The sequence below is a fragment of the Galeopterus variegatus genome, unplaced genomic scaffold, assembly GCF_000696425.1.
Source record: "Galeopterus variegatus unplaced genomic scaffold, G_variegatus-3.0.2 Scaffold3400, whole genome shotgun sequence".
NCBI classification, from domain to species: Eukaryota; Metazoa; Chordata; class Mammalia; order Dermoptera; family Cynocephalidae; genus Galeopterus; species Galeopterus variegatus.
This window is the reverse complement of record NW_007729511.1, coordinates 108,605-127,018: the sequence shown is the minus strand read 5'-3', so window position 1 is coordinate 127,018 and position 18,414 is coordinate 108,605. Positions and strand designations below refer to the sequence as shown.

General features: G+C 37.1%; 1 protein-coding gene across 1 annotated transcript in view; it reads left to right on the top strand.

The window, feature by feature from the left end:
* TRIP11 (thyroid hormone receptor interactor 11) overlaps nucleotides 1-18,414 on the top strand; it is a 62,186-nt gene that overhangs the window by 2,914 nt on the left and 40,858 nt on the right. The window contains 6 exon segments of the mRNA XM_008584891.1: nucleotides 1,058-1,116; nucleotides 7,894-8,004; nucleotides 10,360-10,635; nucleotides 12,586-12,654; nucleotides 17,304-17,469; nucleotides 17,956-18,318. Of these exon segments, the coding sequence (XP_008583113.1) occupies nucleotides 1,058-1,116; nucleotides 7,894-8,004; nucleotides 10,360-10,635; nucleotides 12,586-12,654; nucleotides 17,304-17,469; nucleotides 17,956-18,318 (1,044 nt within the window).

Sequence of the window (18,414 nt, the reverse complement as noted above, 5' to 3'; positions counted from 1 at the left end):
ATCTTCTTCAGGGTAGGGTAGCAATTAGACAGCCAGAGTTTCAAACAAGATGTATAAACGACCAGAGAAGCAACCCTACCTGTGATTTTCAAAACAAGGGTGTGTTTGTCAGTATAATTTATTGCATGCTGCTTGTATTTTCTTTTGACTTAAACTATAGTTCAGAGAAATTATTATTATTATTATTATTATTATTATTTTTTATTTTTTTTATTTTTTTTATTTTTTTATTTTGTCTTTTTCTGTGTCCGGCAACGGATCGCAACCCTCAGTGTCGCCCCCGTACCGGACCAGGACCGGCAACGGGATCGCAACCCTCGGTGTTGCTCCCGTGCCTCGCTCAGCCAGTGAGCGGGAACCGGTCTGTATGTGGGATCCGAACCTTCGGCGGGAGCGCCGCCGCACTTCGAGCGCCACCGGGCCGGCCCCCAGAGAAATTATTTTTATAATACTAAAGTGCTGTGAGTAATGAAAAAACACTAATACCTAGAAAAAATAACTCTATGGATGATAGTTTTCTGACAGCATCAATGGTGCTATTTTGGCACTACTGGGCTCTGACTCTACTTTTAAATGTAAATGTATAAAACCAGACTGAGCTCATTATTATTTTTAGTAAGTTATATCTATGTTACTTTAAATAAGTGTTCTTTTAGTGTATTTTCATTTTTTGTTTACAGGTCATTAATTATTTGATAGTATTAGAAGCAGAAGTTAGAAATAAGGCCTTAAGTCCCAGTTGAAAAAGTTTCATCTAAAATTACAGGGTAAGTCAACAGAGAAAGAGTGTCAGTTTTCAAAACTTAGTGAGCACTTCAAGGGAGTAAAGGTAGACATCCTAAGGTATAGGACACATGCAAAATAATGACATATGATAATGAACAACATTAACGGCAATGGAAAGTTGTGATGAAAATCAAGTGGTATACATCTGAATTTGCTCTTATATCTGCCTACTATTCTGTTTAAAGCCAGTGAAATATATTTTCCTTAAAATGCTTGTTTATACTTCATGTGTTGATCAGATATTCAGTATATGCTATTTCTTTTGTAACAGAATTACCTAATTCTAGGAGAACGGAAATTGAGGCCATTCATGCAGTCTCAAAATCAGAGGTAAGGATAATTAAAGACTGATTAAGCTTAGACTTTTCTTTCCTTTTTTCCTTTTCTTTTCTTTCTTTCTTTCTTTCTTTTTTTTTTGTGGTTGGCCAGTGAGGGGATCCGAACTCTTGACCTTGCAGTAAGGGGATCCGAACCCTTGACCTTGGTGTTATCAACAGCTTGCTCTAACCAACTGAGCTAACCAGCCAGCCCAGATAGAAATGACTGTTACAAAAATCTATCATTATCAAGGATTTACTGTGTTCTAAGAGTGTGTTAAATTGCAGTAGTACTTTAAGTATAATATGAAGACTGTCATTCTATTTAATTTACAGCTTTTTAATTCCCAAACATTAAAATAACAATAATATTTGGATGCAAAGTAGTTAAGAATATAGGTATAGCAAATTAATTTTACCATTTTATTCATTATTGGTCAAGTGTCTAGTTGTGACTAGTTCTGGACATTGTACTTAATAGGGATGAGAAAAGCTTGGAAAAGAGTTCAAAGGAAAGCCATAAAGAAAATGAAAGGATTTAAAAGTAGTTTCTAGGGCTGGCCACCTGGCTCACTCAGGTGAGTGCGGTGCTGGGAGCACCAAGGTTGCGGGTTCAGATCCTATATAGGGATGGCTGGTGCGCTCACTGGCTGAGCATGGTGCAGACAACATCATGAAGAGGGTTGCGATTCCCTTACCAGTAAAAAAAGAAAGAAAAAAAAAAGTAGGTTCTATTGTAAAGGACTAAAGAAACTCAACTATTAACCTTGAGATAAGAACAGTGAGAGAACACTTAATAATTGTGTTTCAGCAAAAGATATTCTTAGAGGACTGTGGTAAGCATGTTTTCCCCTTAACCAAGGCCGTAAAAAGAGAACATTGAATTTAGCTATAAGAAAATATTTACTGACTAGCATTGTTGAACTCTGGTCTATGTTATCCAGGTGGGATTGTGGAATTTGAAAGTAGAGGGACCTCTCAAGAAGAACTACAGCAGTATTCTGCTTCAGTGCAAGATGGCAGTTTGGTGGCACTTAGAGATCTTAGCTAATACCTTAGTAATTACCTAATAAGTAAAGTAGGTGTGTTCCAGTGACAGTTTCTTTGTACGGCTGAGATAGGAAATCATTCCCACAGTTCTTAAAGAAATCCTGAGAAAGCACTCATTGACCCAGGTCCACCCAGAAAAATTAAAGGGCAGAGGTGTGTGTGGTAGCATTAGCTTTGGTTAATTCACCAGTGTACATTTTGAGAAAAAAATAAATAAGGTTAACCCGCTCAATGAATGTCTGCTCCGTATTGAGCTTGAGAAGGGAGAAAGAAGTCTTCTGTCCTTCTGTTGATCTCCGTTCTTTTAGTGCCTCTCATAGTGTTATCATTGGACTATAGTAAGTATGATTCTAGTGTTTAGAAATATTTGTTTTTGATAAAACACATCCAATTGCAAGCTAACTTTCTCATTTGGTGTTTATTCAAAGTACCATAAGCTACTCAAATACTAGAGGAAAAGAGATGATTGGATTTCCCAAGGGCTTATTTTCTAAGATAGTTTCGACTATACATAATTCTCGCCTTATGTGCTCACTTCACACCCTAACCCCGTATGTGACTGTACAGTATATCTGCTCAAGACTTACTGCTGTAAGAGGATAAGGTGTAGATATGGCTGAATATTTTATTTAGTAAGTTTTCATATAGACAGAGGGCAGTGTTTTTTTCAGAGGTTTTCCAAAGGAAATTAGATTTGCTTATAGATGTTAATATGTGTAGCTGACTGAATTAGTTAGGATTCTTTAGTTCCAAGTAATAGTAACCAGTGTAAGCTAACTTAACCTTCTGTATACAAAGAAAAACAGTTATCACATTTACTGTCTTGGTCCAATAGAGTATTTTAATATTTTTATATTAAGTCATTTTACAAGTAACTTACAGAAGTATGAATAAACTAATGGTGAAAAACCTTATTAGAAATTTTAATAATAATTTAAATATAGCAAATCCAAATTTTTATTTCATATTTTTCTGGTTTTGAAACATATACACACAAAATAGGCAGTGTTCTTCGAATTCAGTTAACTGCTTATTAACTCTTTTTTTGTGGTTTTTAAAATTAAATTTTTTATTGAAACATATCAATGGTACATGTTAACTCTTAAGCATAAATGAGAATGTTTCTATCTATCTTGTAAATACTGGTTCCAGATTTTAACTACTCCCCTAGTAGATTTTAGGTTATCATTACTTCTAATTCTTTTTTTTGACCTGTAAGGGAATCGCAACCCTTGGCATGGTGTGGTCTACACCACGCTCAGCCAGTGAGTGCACTGGCTTTCCCTATATTGGATCCGAACCCGTGGCCTCAGCGATACCAGTGCTGCACTCTCCTGAGTGAGCCACGGGGCTGCCCCCTTTAAAAAAAAATTTTTTTAAATCATAGTCTAATTCTTGACTTGTGTCATTAAAACTGACAGTTTTGAAAACTTTAGTGGCTCCTGGTTTTTTAAAAAATTTAATCATAATTGATTATACATGTTTTGGGGATTCTGTGTTGATCAAATCAATATTACTAGTATGTGTATTGTTACAAATTGTACTTGTTCTTTATGCCTCTTGTCCAATCTCTCCCTATCCCCCCTCCCTCCTCCCTCCCACCACTGATAACCCTAGATTTCTTCTCTCCCTCTGAAAGAATAATGGTTACTCAGATGATCTGTCCAATACTGACAGGTGGGTTCAGGTCCCCTAATATTATCATAGAGCAGATGCTTCTTCTCTCACTCTGGAATGGGCTTTGTGAAGAGAGACATCCTCTTTTTTTTTTTTTTTTTTGGTCTCTGCTGGTGACTCTCCTTGTTTCAATGCACTCCAGTGGCTGGTGGACCATCTATGTGGTGGTTATGGCATCTAGCCACTTTCGCAGCAACCACGGTAGCTGTGGTGGGCCACCCACATGGAGGTGATGTTTTTGGCATGTTCCTTGGCACTGGCGGTGTGCCTGGTTGTGGACAGGGGTCTGGTCTCTGGCTCCATTCCCCAGGTCCCCTGATGGTCCCAAGGCGGTGGTGGTGTTCCTGGGCAGGAACTAATATTTGTCCTTTGCTTACTTCTAAAACAGGCAAACTTTCTGTGGGAACTAGTACTTGACTAGTTGTACTAAATTGCTGCTTTGCTGCTGTTTCCCTAGGGAAGGCTTTTTGCGCAGCTCAGGGTTTAATGGTTGACCTTATAGGTACTTCTGGCTCTCCAGAGACCCAGTGCACCTGGATTGTGTAGAAGGTCTGATCTGGGCCTGAATCTTGTCATCAAACTGCACCCCATGCAATTCTGCTTTCCTGACCAGTCTCTGAGTGGTCCTGTGCTGACTGGGGGTCTGATTGGCTGTCCTTGCTGTGTCCCAGTTTTCTCCTGGTGGGCCCATCCCCCCCAACCACACTTCATGTGCGATGGGTCCTGCACGGGTCTCATGTGATGAATTAATGGCCTCTTAACGGCTCCCCTTTTTCAGCTGTTCTGGCTCCTTGCTCCTGTGTGGGTTTATGGGAATCCTATTAGTGGTCTTGTTGTCCTGGGGGCCACCAAGGCCCTCTTTTCCTCTGCCACCTCCAAGTAACTCCATCTGAAGGGCACTGCTGTGGCTTCTACCGGCTCCTGCTCCATGTGCTCAGCAGTTCCAGCCTTTAAGGCTGCTGTGGCCTGAAATCCTCCAAGCAGTTTTTCTTTCTCTCATTGTGGCTTCTCCCCTTTCATGAACTCCGTAGGTCTCTCCTCCTCTTCCCCTGAGCTCCAGTGGCCCCAGCTTGGCTGTTGTTGCATTTTTATAGTTGTAGATTGGATGATTTGTGGGAGAAAGTCCTTATGATTTTGTTGATCAGACAATGGCTGTCATCTTTGCTCCATAATTAAAAAGTATTTTTATTCTTATATTTACAAATACCAATTAGAGTGATCAATCCATTGAATTATTTTCATTTCTGTATCATCTGTTTCCTCCTAGTCATCTTTGTATACACACCGGCCTTCAGCATTTGTCCATGAATGAACTGAATCAAGTAAATGTTGGAGTACAAATGTTATACTTAATGAAAGAATACTGTCACATATTCATTTAGCAAAATGGGATGATTCAGGTCCTTGTCATAAAGTATTGCAGAATAAAATACTTTCTTATTGAATGGCTAATGTGAAAATCATATTTCCTTTTTGTTCTTAGAAATATATTGTTCAGGGCCGGCCCGGTGGCGCACTGCTACAGTGTGCCGCTTGTGAGCACAGTGGCGCTCCCGCCGAGGGTTCGGATCCCACATACAGACCGGTTCCCGCTCACTGGCTGAGCGAGGTGTGGGAGCAACACCAAGGGTTGCGATCCGTTGCCGGACACAAAAAAAGACAAAAAGGAAAAAAAAATGAAATATATTGTTCTTTCATCAGTTCTTGAGTTTGAGAAAATTTCATTTTGATATTGCCATCTAAAGACTTGTTTGAGATTTTGCCTCTAGTCAGTTTCACCATTAGACTCTAGAGTGCTGCTTTCTGTCTCTTTGCATTCATCTTCAGAGTTGTCTAGTGGTTGTGAAATGTTTTCGTCAGTTTATTTTTCTTTGTCGAAAAACAAAAAATTCTGAATTTCAACTGTGTTCAATGAAAGCCAAAAAAAAAAAAATCCCTCCAAAGATATCTCAAAACTGCTGTTTACTTTTATAAAGATGATGTCATACTTAGGGCAATGTGAACAGAAAACTGGTTATTTCACTATTACTATTATTATTATTTCGTGATTCTTCTAGTTGATTCTGTAAGTCTTCCATTTTCTTATTATTTTAGTCTTTTTCAGCATAGTTGGGAATAGTTGATAAATAACGATAAAATAAATCCTAGGATAATAAAATAGCAAAATGTTTCAGGATACAGAAAAAACAAGATCATTACAATCCCATGGATTATTCTTAGATTTATGAGAGGATCCAATGTACCATTATGGTAATTGCAAGGTGGAATGAATTTTATTCTATTTTAAAAAGTAGGTAAATTTTTTGATTGTTGGAAGACCTTTAAGAAAGAGTAATAGTTATTAATATCAATTCTTACAAATAGGACTGCTTTAAAAAGAAATTAAAGTTGGTACGAGTGGACCATGATAGTTTACCAAGCATTAAGCAGGATGAAATATTTTAAGAATATAAGTGTCTCTGGACTCCAAGAGCAGAAATGTAGGCACACTTTAGGAAGGGGCTGCAACTGGAAATGGAGGCCATCAGGAGTCTTTTTTTCTCATTTATATTCTTCTCTCTTCGTCGTGTGTATTTATTCCTTTTTCCTTTCAGCCCAGCCTCCTCTGCTACGTATTCCCTGTGATAGAAAATATGACCCCAGACAACTCTTAATACATTACAGGTTCAGCCAGATAAGGAGAATCTGTCCTTTATGTGTCTTCTCAACCTTTCTGACTCTCATATGATTAGGGAGATGAGGGCAGACAACCAAGTAGGTATTGACCAAATTCAAAGTTCTAGTTATTAGTCACAATTAAATAACCTCAGTTTTTGTGTGTGTGTTAAAAAGCCTAAAGTGGACTTTTATAGCCAGATTTTGACTTCAGTATATTGTGTTATTCATTTATGTATGTTTTTCATATTAACAGCTCTCAGAAAATCATGCAAAAGCAGCCAGTAGAATAGAAGGTAATTAGCTGTGTGACCATTGGTCCTGTGTCTTACTACTACTTCTTCAAGATAACCGAGGTCTGTGTTAGATTTCTGGGGCTAGAGTCCCAAACTAAGGTTTGTGGATGTTGTAATTATTCCTTTGATTTACTCCATTCGTTTTCACTGGAAATTCATGAAATATTCCTAGACCGTAGTTTTCATGGCTGCTGACATCAGAAGTTCCTAGAATCTAAGAGAAAAACAGATGACATCCCAAAGGTGAAAAAGTCATCATCTTCTGGCAGCTTCTTGCCCACCGTCAGTCTCCTTTTTCTCAGTCATCATTGTTAAACTGTGTAGATATATTAGAATGCTTAGTAAATTATCTGTAATAACTTTTAAATTCTTTTTTGCAGAGAGTTTTAATGTTTATTTCTCTTGTCCCATTATATTCTTATTATGTTCATATTATGTTCATGACAAGGAGTGATAATAGGTTAAGATAATATTTATGTACATAAAATTTGAGTAATTTTTTTCATGTTTTCCAACATCTTAAAACAAAAGACTATGTGTAATGTCTAGAGTCACTGAATTATATTTTGACTATTTTGCATACTTTTAACAGTAGTTTTTCAGACAATCCCAGTAGTGATTTTTAAATTGGATTTTTCAGAGGTGCCTCAGGGAGTCTGGGAAACAAGGCAAGTAGGTAATGTGAGGCTTTAGCCTCCTACCTGTAATTCGGCCAGAAATCTTTTTTAAAAATATGTCTTAAAAAAGTTCTGCTGCTTGGGGAGAAAACAGAAGCTCAAACAGGTAATCTATTCATTCATTTACTAGACATGTGTTATATGCTAGACATTGGGTATGTAAAGATGGGAGAAACATCAATCAGCGGCTTTTCTTAGCAGAAAATCAAACTCAGCAAAATGTTAATTTTCCCCCCTTGGTTTAGAATTGGGCATATTCTGTATAAACATGCTTATGCATTTGTGTAATTTGAAAGTATATTTTAAAGGCCATAATTCTGTCTGACACCTTTTATATTTTTACATCATTTTTTATATGAAGCAATATATTTTTCATAATGCCATGCACATAACTTACAGTCTTTTTGTTGAAAATACTTTTTCTTTGCTTTCTAGAATGAAAGACTGAAAAAACTTTGTACTGATCTGGAAGACAAACATGAAGCCTCAGAGCTTCAAATAAAGCAGCAATCTACAAATTACCGAAATCAACTACAACAGAAAGAGGCAAAGATTTTTACAGTTACTTCGTATTCATTACTGTAATGTATTTAGGAAGGTTTTTAAGACTTATAATATAAATCAAGCTATCTTGATCCATAAAAATATTGAAAGGATGTTGAATTTAATAATTCCCGACTTATTTTGATAATACTAATTTAACAAGAACTTTCTCAGCTTTTCTACTAAGTTTATATTATATACACTGACCTTTGTGGACTTTAATTTCTACTTTCCAAAAGAAGAAAAGTTTTTATGTAAAATGTCTTCAGGCATCTGTTGCTTGTAATTTCTGATTTTATGAAACTTTAATTTGTCATATTTTCTTAAGTTGTTTTAAATCAGTGTGGTTATTTCTAATGACTTTTTAAAATGCTTTTGATTACAAGTGTTATTATTTGTTGTATTGGCATGAGTTTGATTTTCCGTGGAAAAAGAATATGAAATATAATTATACTGTTTTATAAATGTTTTTGTTTTCTTTTAGTTTGACTGAAGTGGTTGTTTTGAAATTGGCTTATCTTTTCTTTGCACTGCTGGTAATAGATATTGTATGATATAACCACTGTTATCCCCAATCCTTAAAATGTAGACTGTGTCCCCAAGTGTCATACTGTTATTGACTTCTCTTTAGTGTTTAGTACATAAGTGGGGTCCAATAAATACTTATACTTGTGTTGAATTTAACCATTTTATTAGCCAGATCATTTGGGTGTTTTTCAGTTTGTTGATTTAAATGTTCATGTCTACCATAACTTCATATTTAGGTGTGTTAAATTTAGATATATTGATTTCTAGTACCTTCAGTGACATGATAAGGTTAAAAATAAAAGTATACCACATTAAAGATAAATATAAAATTTAAAATAGAGCTTAATTTTTTAATCTATTGGGAATTTGATAATTTCAAAATACAATAAAGATAAATTACTTCAAAAATAAAATGAATACAGAAAAGCAAAGATACAAGTTCAAATTAAAATTACAAGCCCACTTACTGCCAAATTGCTTTTAAACTCTTTAAAACCTACTCATTGATTTTTGTATTTATGGACTGGTAGCATACATTCATGGCATAAGTCTATGGACCACACTTTGAGTAGCACTGACTTATAGACATTACAACAGAATAGTAGTTCCTACCCAGGGCTTTACAGCTGAACCATTAGTGACACTTAAAAATGCACATGCTTATGCCCCCAGGAGATGCAGATTTAGTGTACTGGGAAGGGGCCCTGGTACTGGTAATTTTCAAAAGCTCCATAGATGATTCTGATGCTTACCCCAAAGTTGAAAACACTGCTGTGGGAAATTTTGGCTTTTTATTTTCTACTTAACTATTGATATTAGAGAGCACATTAAGCATTCAAGTTTGCAAATGTGTCTTTGTTATTAGAGCTTGCACTGTGTAACTCTACAACTTGATATAAATGTCTGTTGTATAAGGACAACTTTTTGTGTTATAGCCACATCTAAAAAAACCTGTGTATTTCAGTACTTTTTACTAGGATGAAAGCTAATATGTGACTGTATAAAACTGCTCTTTTCTGAATCTATTTGCTGCCCTCATTGTGATGTTCATATTCCTCCAAAATGCAATTTATTTCATATCATTTTTGAGAAGATGAATGAAATTTGTGTACTACTCTGAATCTCCCTTAGGGAAGGGTCTCTAATATGAAAAACCTGTTTGTTATGACATATGACATAAATGTGTTTGGTTTTTGTCTAATTGCTTAACTTTACTCATGTAGAAATACTGTTACTTGTTGGCTGTTTTTTCAGTATCACATTTTCCTCACTTGTGGCAGAGTGTCTTTTGGACTAGTTTGAGTTCTTCATAAAAGGCTTCTGACAGTTCTCTCTAGATTACTCACTTGTGCTTTTAGTAATCTTTCATTTCGAATGGATGTGGCATTATGGTAGATTCTGTGTTCATAATTTCTTTGAGGCTGTGACTTGGTATCCAATACATAAACTGACACAGGTTTCATTTTCTTATCATTTTAAGGTTTGATAATCACAAACAGAACCCTAAGAAATCACCTATAGTACCCCATACATAGACGATAGCAAACCCACGTTTAACTGAGAAATTCATTGCTTTAGTTAACATGTGAGTGAAATTCTGATCTTATACCATTTGAAACATTAATTGTGATTTCACTCTGGTGATCATGTTTGTTTTTTAAATAACCATGTTATGGATAGGATGTTATAGAAGACATGGGTTCAGTTAACAGTACCATTATTTGATAATCTTAAACAAATTATTATGCCTCTTAATATTATTAATTTATAAAAAGGTTAATATGGTTATTTTAAAGTACTTTCTCTAAAACATGGATTATAAATATATAGGTAGAAATCAGCTACCATAAAGCAAGACAGGTTACGCTACAGGATCAGTTGCTGACACTGCAGTCAGCCACTCAGTCAGTACATTCAGGAGCTGGTGGTTTACCAGCAACCACTGCATCTTCATTAAGTTGTGGAATCAGTCATCATGCCTCAGCTTTCCGTGATGATCACATGGACTTTGGAGATGTTATTTCATTACAACAAGAAATAAACAGATTGTCAAATGAAGTTTCAAGACTCGAGTCTGAAGTTAGCCATTGGAGGCATATTGCTCAGGTAGCTAAAATTTTCATGAGTTTTTGAAAATAGTGAGTAAAAATACTGATGTTATATGAATAGATATATAGAGAGCTCTTGGTATTAGAAAGTGCTGTGGGCTAGGAAATAGAAAATCTGTACTCTAATTCTGCCAATGACTTTCTTTCTAAGTGATTTCAGTCAGGTCGTCTTTCTCTTTCAGCCTTAGTTTTCCCTTCTGAACAATATTTGGAAAAAAGTTTCCAAAAAGAATTTAAAGAAACAGATCCATTTTTAAAAAATAAAATAAAAAATTTCAAGTCCAGGACTTAAAAGAGATAAAAATTGAATTGTTGTTGATTGAACCAGCACCTTTTCCACTGGAGTCCCTGAAGGCTTCTCTGGTGGAAACATCAGGAGTCTGAAGCACTGTGTTTGATACTGCTTGCTTAGATGGTGTCTTAGGTTTCTTTTAGCTCTAGGTATGTGTAAAGTGAAATCTGGTGATTGGATTATAAAATAAGTTAAACTATTTTGTGTTGTTTCTCATGCATTAGAAATTAAATCCTTGCTATTTGGGGCTGTAAACTTTCTCCCAAGGAACACTATATTTTTACATATTAGAGTTAATGGAGTTTGTCAGTAGACATGAGACTTGGAATAAACCTGAGCACTGTTCATTTGGATTTAATTTTATGAGTGTAGAAAAAAACAAAGTATTTAAATAGACTATTTTTCTATCTTTTTGTGAATTTAATCTAGTTATGAAAGGGAGAAATCATCCCAATTAAAATGATCTCTTTCTCAAGTTGCTAGACAATCCCAGTACCCAAAATAAACCTTAGAAAGGCTGATTTGTTTGCCCATCTTATCTCCAAAACGTAGTAGTTCTTAAACTTTGTATCTGTAAGAATATCCTGGGGAACTTGATATTGTAGATTCCCTGGCCTGTCTTCAGAGATTTTGATTTAGTAGCCTTGGAAAGTACATTCAAACAAATAAATACCCCAGGTGATTCTGATGATCTGAGGAACACATTTGAAGAAACACTGCTTAGGTAAGATTTCAAAGGGAAGTGATGGGTTTTTGTTATGTTCACTTTAGCATATCTTAAATGTTTTACTGTATGACAGATCTGTGCTGAAATATAAAGGTGAAATAAATTGGGACCTTTCAAGGCTTAATTTTCTAGCAAGGCATAATAAAAATTATTTGTATTACACTTTACAAGATGCTTCCATATTTATTATCACAATACATATTATGTTATCCTGATAACTATGTGACAAATTTATTACCTCTACTTTGGAGATAAGGCAACTAAAAATTAAAGTAATACACCCATTTTCACAGTGATTAAGTTATGATTCAAAAACGTCTTTTGACTCCAAAACCTGTGTTCTTTCCAGTATACTGTGTTCCTTCTTTCAGCCCTAGAGCAGCTTTTAGTTTATTAACATGCTATATAGTAAATGTTAATGAACATAAATGACCAACATACAGCTTTGAATGAGAAGAATCCAAAAGTTATTTAATTTACTTGTCATACCAAAAATTATTCTGTCTTGGAGTAGAGATCTTTTGGGTAACATCATTTAAAAAAGGTTTTTACTTGGATCATTATTAGCATTAATATTGGGTAATTTCTATTTTAGACATTTCCTTTTAAAAAGCTGGTCAATTATCCTCATATTTGCATTTTGTTAAGCTAAATAAAATATTCTATCATTTTTTCTTCTTAACATTAGCTATTTTATAAAACCATTGTCTCTCCAATCAGTTAACAAATTCTCAAATATGATACCTTTTATTTATTGTGTATTGCTATTGTACTAGGTTCTTTAAAAGGTGCTTGGCATTCATTAATCATAATCTGTCTGAGAAATGCCCCTTTATTGAAAAGTATCTGTTAATAAAGTTACTTTGCAACTTCCTATTTGAAAAAGAAAATCAGTGTAATTATTTTCTAATTCTCTTTTTCTGATCTAGACTTCTAAAGCACAAGGAACACATAGCTCTGATCAAAGAGAAATCTTCAAACTGCAAAATATCATTAAGGTAAGTTAGATTGCTGATTCACAGTTGTTATTATACATCTAAAATCTTATTAATAGCATAAGTGTATTGTATTAGTCTGTTTTGTATTGCTATAACAGAATACTTGAAACTGGGTAATTTATAAAGAAAATGAAATTTATTGCTTACAGTTTCTGAGGCTGGGAAGTCCAAAGTCCATCTGATGGTGGCGACAGTGACCCGGGGTCTCACATTGCGAGATGGTGGAAGCAGAGAGAGCAGAGAGAAAGACAGACTCTCCTCTTCTTTTTAAAGCCCTCAGAACCACATCCCTGACCACCATTTTTAATCCATTCCCTCCAGCATGGTCCTACAATCCAGTCACCTCCTCAAGGCTCCACCTTTCTATTACCATAATAGGATTTCCCACCCTCTTAACAGTCACAGTGTGGGCTAAGTTTCTAATACATAAAACTTTGGGGACACAATTCAAGCTTCAGGGAGTTTTGGGGGGACGTAATTCAGTTCACTACATTCCACTCCTGGCTCCCCAAAACTCATGTCCTTTTCACATACAAATACATTCATTTCATCGTCAAAGTCTTAACTTGTTTCAACTCAAAAGTCCAAAGTTCAAAGTCCCATCTGTGAAATTCAAAACAAGTTATCTACAATGGTGGGACAAACAAAGGGTACATATTCCCATTCCAAAAGGGAGAAATAGGCCAAAAGAAAGGTGTGACAGGTCCCAAAAAAGTCCGAAACCCAGCAGGAGGTCATTAAATCTTATAGCTGGTGAATGATATACCTTGATTCTATGTTCGGTGTCCTCTGCATGCTGGTGTGCGGGTTGTGTCCCCAAGTCCTTGGGAAGCTCTGCCCCTATGGCTTTCCTGGTTGCAGGCCACATTTCAGCTCTACGAGGCTGGGGTTCCACTTTGGTAGCTCCACAGGTCTAGGGCCTCCGTGGTGGTCCCGCTCTCCTGGCTCCAGTAGGCATGGAGCTTTTCGGGTTTTTCTGCTGCAACTCTGACCCCAAATTTCCACTTAGCATTGCTTTAGCAGACTCACTGCAGTGAATCTACTCCTATGACAGATCTCTTCCTGGGGCACCCAGACTTTTCCATACATCCTCTGAAATTGGGGTGGAGACTCCCAAACCTCCACAGCTCTAGCATTCTGCAAGCATGCAGACCTAACACCATGTAGATGCCGCCAAGGCTTCCAGCATGTATTTTCTAAACCTGCAGGTCTAGCTACACCCAGGGCCAATTAAGCGATGGCTATGGCAGCCACAGCAGCCAAAGCAGCCGGGGGGCTGGTGCTGGAAGCAGCTTCCCGTGATGGCCCTGGGCAGTGAGCCTCTGGAGGGTGCCTCAGGCCTGTTAGTAAAAGCCTCAGTTATGAAATTATATTTGTTTCTTTCTTAATATTTTGTATCCTCTTTATTTTTTATGACAAGTAAGGTATATAAAAATCTCTTTTGAAAATCTTTTTGTGTGTGTGTATTTGTGTGTGGCTGGCCACAGGGATCCAAAATCATTTGATTTTGAACATTTATTAGTTAGTTTATATTTCATAAGTCTACATTCAACTGTTATCTCATAAAACTATCTTTATTAAAACAGAATTCCAAGGTTATTGAAGTTTCAAGATGTAAGATTAAAGGCTATTGACAAAATAAAATGCTAATATTATGCATTTTAAATAATTATTTTTACTTTATTTGTAAAATACTTTATTGCTACTTTGTGTCAATTATTATATTTCTTTTAAGATAATTCTTAGTTACATATATTTATTGTGTCAATGAATTGTTTTCAGTGTCTAAATTATTGTCAGATACAGAATTTTTAGTTTTGGCTTTTATTAGTATTATTATTTTTAAAAAAATTTTTATTGACTCAAAATTGATTATACATATTTTTGGGATTCAATATTGAGATATGTTATTGAAACCAATATTACGAGAATATATATTGTTACAATTCGTAATTATTCTTTATGCTCCTTGTCCAATCTCTCTCCATCCCCCTCTCCCACCCCCTTCCCCCTCTGATTACCCTAGATTTCTTCTCTCCTTCTGAAAGACTAATGGTTACTTTGTTGATTTGTTGCCTAGATGATCTGTCCAGTGCTGACAGGTGTGAGCAGGTCCCCCAATATTATCATAGAACAGACAGTTCTTCTGTCACTCTGGAATGGGCTTTGTGGAGAGAGACATCCTCCTCCTTTCTTTATGTCTGTTGATGACTCTCCTTGTGTCAGTGCACTCCAGGGGCCAGCAGACGGTCTGTGTGGTGGTTGTGGCATCCAGCTGCTTTTGCAATAGCCATGGTTATTTTAGTGGCTGTGGTGTGCCACCCACATGGAGGTTATGTTTTTGGCATGCTCCTTAGTGCTGGTGGTTTGCCTGGTTGTGGGGAGTGTCTGGTACCCATCTTCATGCCTTGGGTCCCCGACTCCATGCCTCAGGTCCCAGGGTGGGCCCTGAGGAGCTGGCATTGTGTGCCTGGTTGTGGGAGGGGGTCTGGTCCCCACTCCATATCCCGGGTCCCTGGGTGGGCCCCAAGGTGCTGGCACTGTATGCCTGTTCATGGGCGGGGGGTCCGTTCCTCTTCTCCATGCCTCAGGTACCTGAGTGGGCTGTGAGGTGCTGGCGGCAGGCCTGGATGTGGGAGTGGGGTCCAGTTCCTGGCTCCAAGTCTTGGGTTCCCAGGTTGGCCCCAAGGCACTGGCTGTATGAGTGGGTGTGAGTGGGGGTCCTGTCCCCATCTCCATGCCTCACGTCCCCAGGCATGCCCCAATACACCGGTGCTGTGCCTTGGCCAGAACTAATTTTTCATCCTTTGCTTACTTCTAAAATGGGGGAACTTCCTGTGGGAACCAGTACTTGAACTCCGTGGTTGAGCTAAATTGGTGCTTTGCTGCTGTTTCCCTAGGGAAGGATTTTTGTGCAGCTCAGGGTTTAATGGTTGACCTTACAGGTACTTCCAGCTCTCCAGAGACCTGGTGCATCTGGGTTGTGTAGAAACTCTGACCTGGGCCTGCGTTTTTTCATCAAACTGCACCCCCTGCAATTCTGCATTCCCGACCAGTCTCCTCTGAGTGGTCCTGTGCTGATTGGGGGGCTGATTGGCTGTCCTTCCTGTGTCCCAGTGTTCTCCTGGTGGGTCTGTCTCCCCCACCACCCATGCTTCAAACACTTCCCATGGGACGAGCCGTGCACTGGTCCCTTGCAATGACTCACTGGCCTCTGAATGGCTCCTGTTTTTCAGCTGTTCTAGCTCCTCACTCCTGTGTGGGTCCACAGGAACCCTATTAATGGTCTTGCTGTCCTGGGGGCCACCAAGGCCCCCTTTTCCCCTGATGCCTCCAAGTAACTCCATCTGAAGGGCACAGCTGTGGCTTCTGCTGGCTCCTGCTCCATGCACTCAGCAGCTTAAGCATTAAAGCAGCGATGACCTGAAAATCTCAGAGCAGTTTTTTCTTTCTCTCATCGTGGTTTCTCCCACCTTCATGAACTCCGTAGGTCTCTTCTCCTCTGCCGCTGAGTTCCAGTGGCCCCAGCTTGGCTGACGTTACATTTTTATAGTTCTAAATTGGTTGATTTGTGGGAGAGAGTGACGCTGGGGACTGTCTATTCCACCATCTTGACTGGAACTTCCTGCTTTTATTATTATTACAAAACTTGTTTGGGGGGATTCCAAAGTCTGACCTGTGTTTGAATGTTCATTGTGCTATTTACCATCTGTGTTACTTTGGGCAAGTTACTTAACCTTTCCAGGCTTCTGTTTCATCATCAGTAAAGTAGATGTCATCATAATACCTACCTTGTAGGAATGTTTTGAGGTTTAATTAATTAATTAATTAATTAATTAAAGGTTAAAATATATAGCTGTTAGCCCAGTCCTGGCACATAAATAAGTGCATATGATTAAAGAATACCTATACTGATTTTCTCAGGAAGTAGAAGCTAATTTATAGATTAGGATTCTTGGTTAGCAGCAAAAACTATCTCTAGCTAAGTAAAGGAAAAGAGGATTTACTGCAAGGACCTGGTGTAGTCCATCCATAGGACTGGAGGAAGAGATGAGTATTCTCGCCACAGGGAGGACAGGAGTGGGGACAGTGCCAGGAATCTAGGTAGTGGAATACAGCAGACACTTTCTTGAAGGTGCAGCTATCATAAAGCTTCCCATGCAACCAATTTCTCTCTTTCAAGGACTCAGCTCAAGATCTAGGTTCCTGGGAGAGACACTGGTCTTCCCAACTTTGGTAGCAAGGCATCTTGGTTGACAATTTGGAATTCCCATCAAGACTGGTAGATAGAAAGGCTGAGTGAGAGGATGGTGATAGTAGGATAACATACAGATTGGTCAGAGGGTTGATAGCTGGTATTGGTGGAATATGTCATTAGGAAAAGATATTTTTGCTTATCTTTTGTTTCAGTGTTTTCTTGCTGGTGTTCCCTCTTTAAAAGTAGATAAACTGTTTTTAAGGCCTAAGAAGGGAAAGGGTGTAGTCTTTCAGAATTGTCCTAATTTGGGGCCTGTGTTTAAATTCTTTTCAGGCTTGACATATTCAGAGAATTATTTTTAGTAAAATGGACTTTCAGACAACAGTAAAATAAGTAGCTTAGGTAAATTTATTGATCATAAACATGGTTAACTTTGTTTTTGTTTTTTAAGGAACTTAAACAGAACCGAAGTCAGGAAATTGATGAACATCAACATGAAATGTCAGTATTGCAGAATGTACATCAACAGAAATTGACACAAATGCATCATCAGTATCGAGAGGAATTAAGCTATTATGCAGAACGAATTGAAGAACTCAAAAACCTGTTACAAGAAGGTTATTAGTTTTATTAATTTAACATATTAGATGACATACTTAAATGACAATTCTAGCACTCTGAGACCAGGACACTGCTATAAATTTGCACTAAGTTCTAAAGAATGAGTAAATGACTTGCTCTTCTTGTCTGCCAGAAATTTGCTATGGCACCACTACTTTCAAGATTTTGCAAAAATGGAAAGGTCAAGGTCCTTTTGCATTTGTGGTAAATAGTTATAATTCATAGATTTTTTTTTTTTGCATTGTTTGGTGGTCATATTTTACTTTCTTTCAAATTCAGGTACGTAGGTTTTTTAGTAGTTGATTCAAATCCTGTGTTTTTCCAACTTTTTATTTATTTAAACATGCTTAGTTTATTACAGTAATTTAATTTTTCTTTTTAAGTTTTTCAAGTTCTGAACTCTTAAATCTTAGTTGTAAATAGCAAGCTATTTATTTCTTGATTCTTAATATTTGATATCCTTGACTTTATCCATATTCTAGGTGGCTCAGGAGTTACAGGAACTGATCACTCTAAAATCTATGAGGTACAAAAAACTATTCAAGTTCTACAAACTGAAAAAATGGAATCTACAAAAAAAATTGAAGAACTTGAGGATAAAATAAAAGACATAAATGAAAAATTATCCTCTGCAGAAAATGACAGAGATGTTTTAAGGAGAGAACAAGAACAACTAAACGTGGAAAAGCGACAAATAATTGAAGAATGTGAAAGCTTGAAACTGGATTGCAGTACATTGCAATCTTATGCTATGAAGCAAAGTGATTGTGTGAAAGAAAAGGAAAGAATTCTTCCACAGAGTACATCAGTGGAAGAAGTGGTCACACTACAAGAAGCACTGCCTGGTATAAAATGTTTGGAACTTACTTCAGGCTGGTATTTCATTGCACACTAGTTGTTTTTAAACACGTGAATAAATGAATACTTCTTGGAAATGGAGT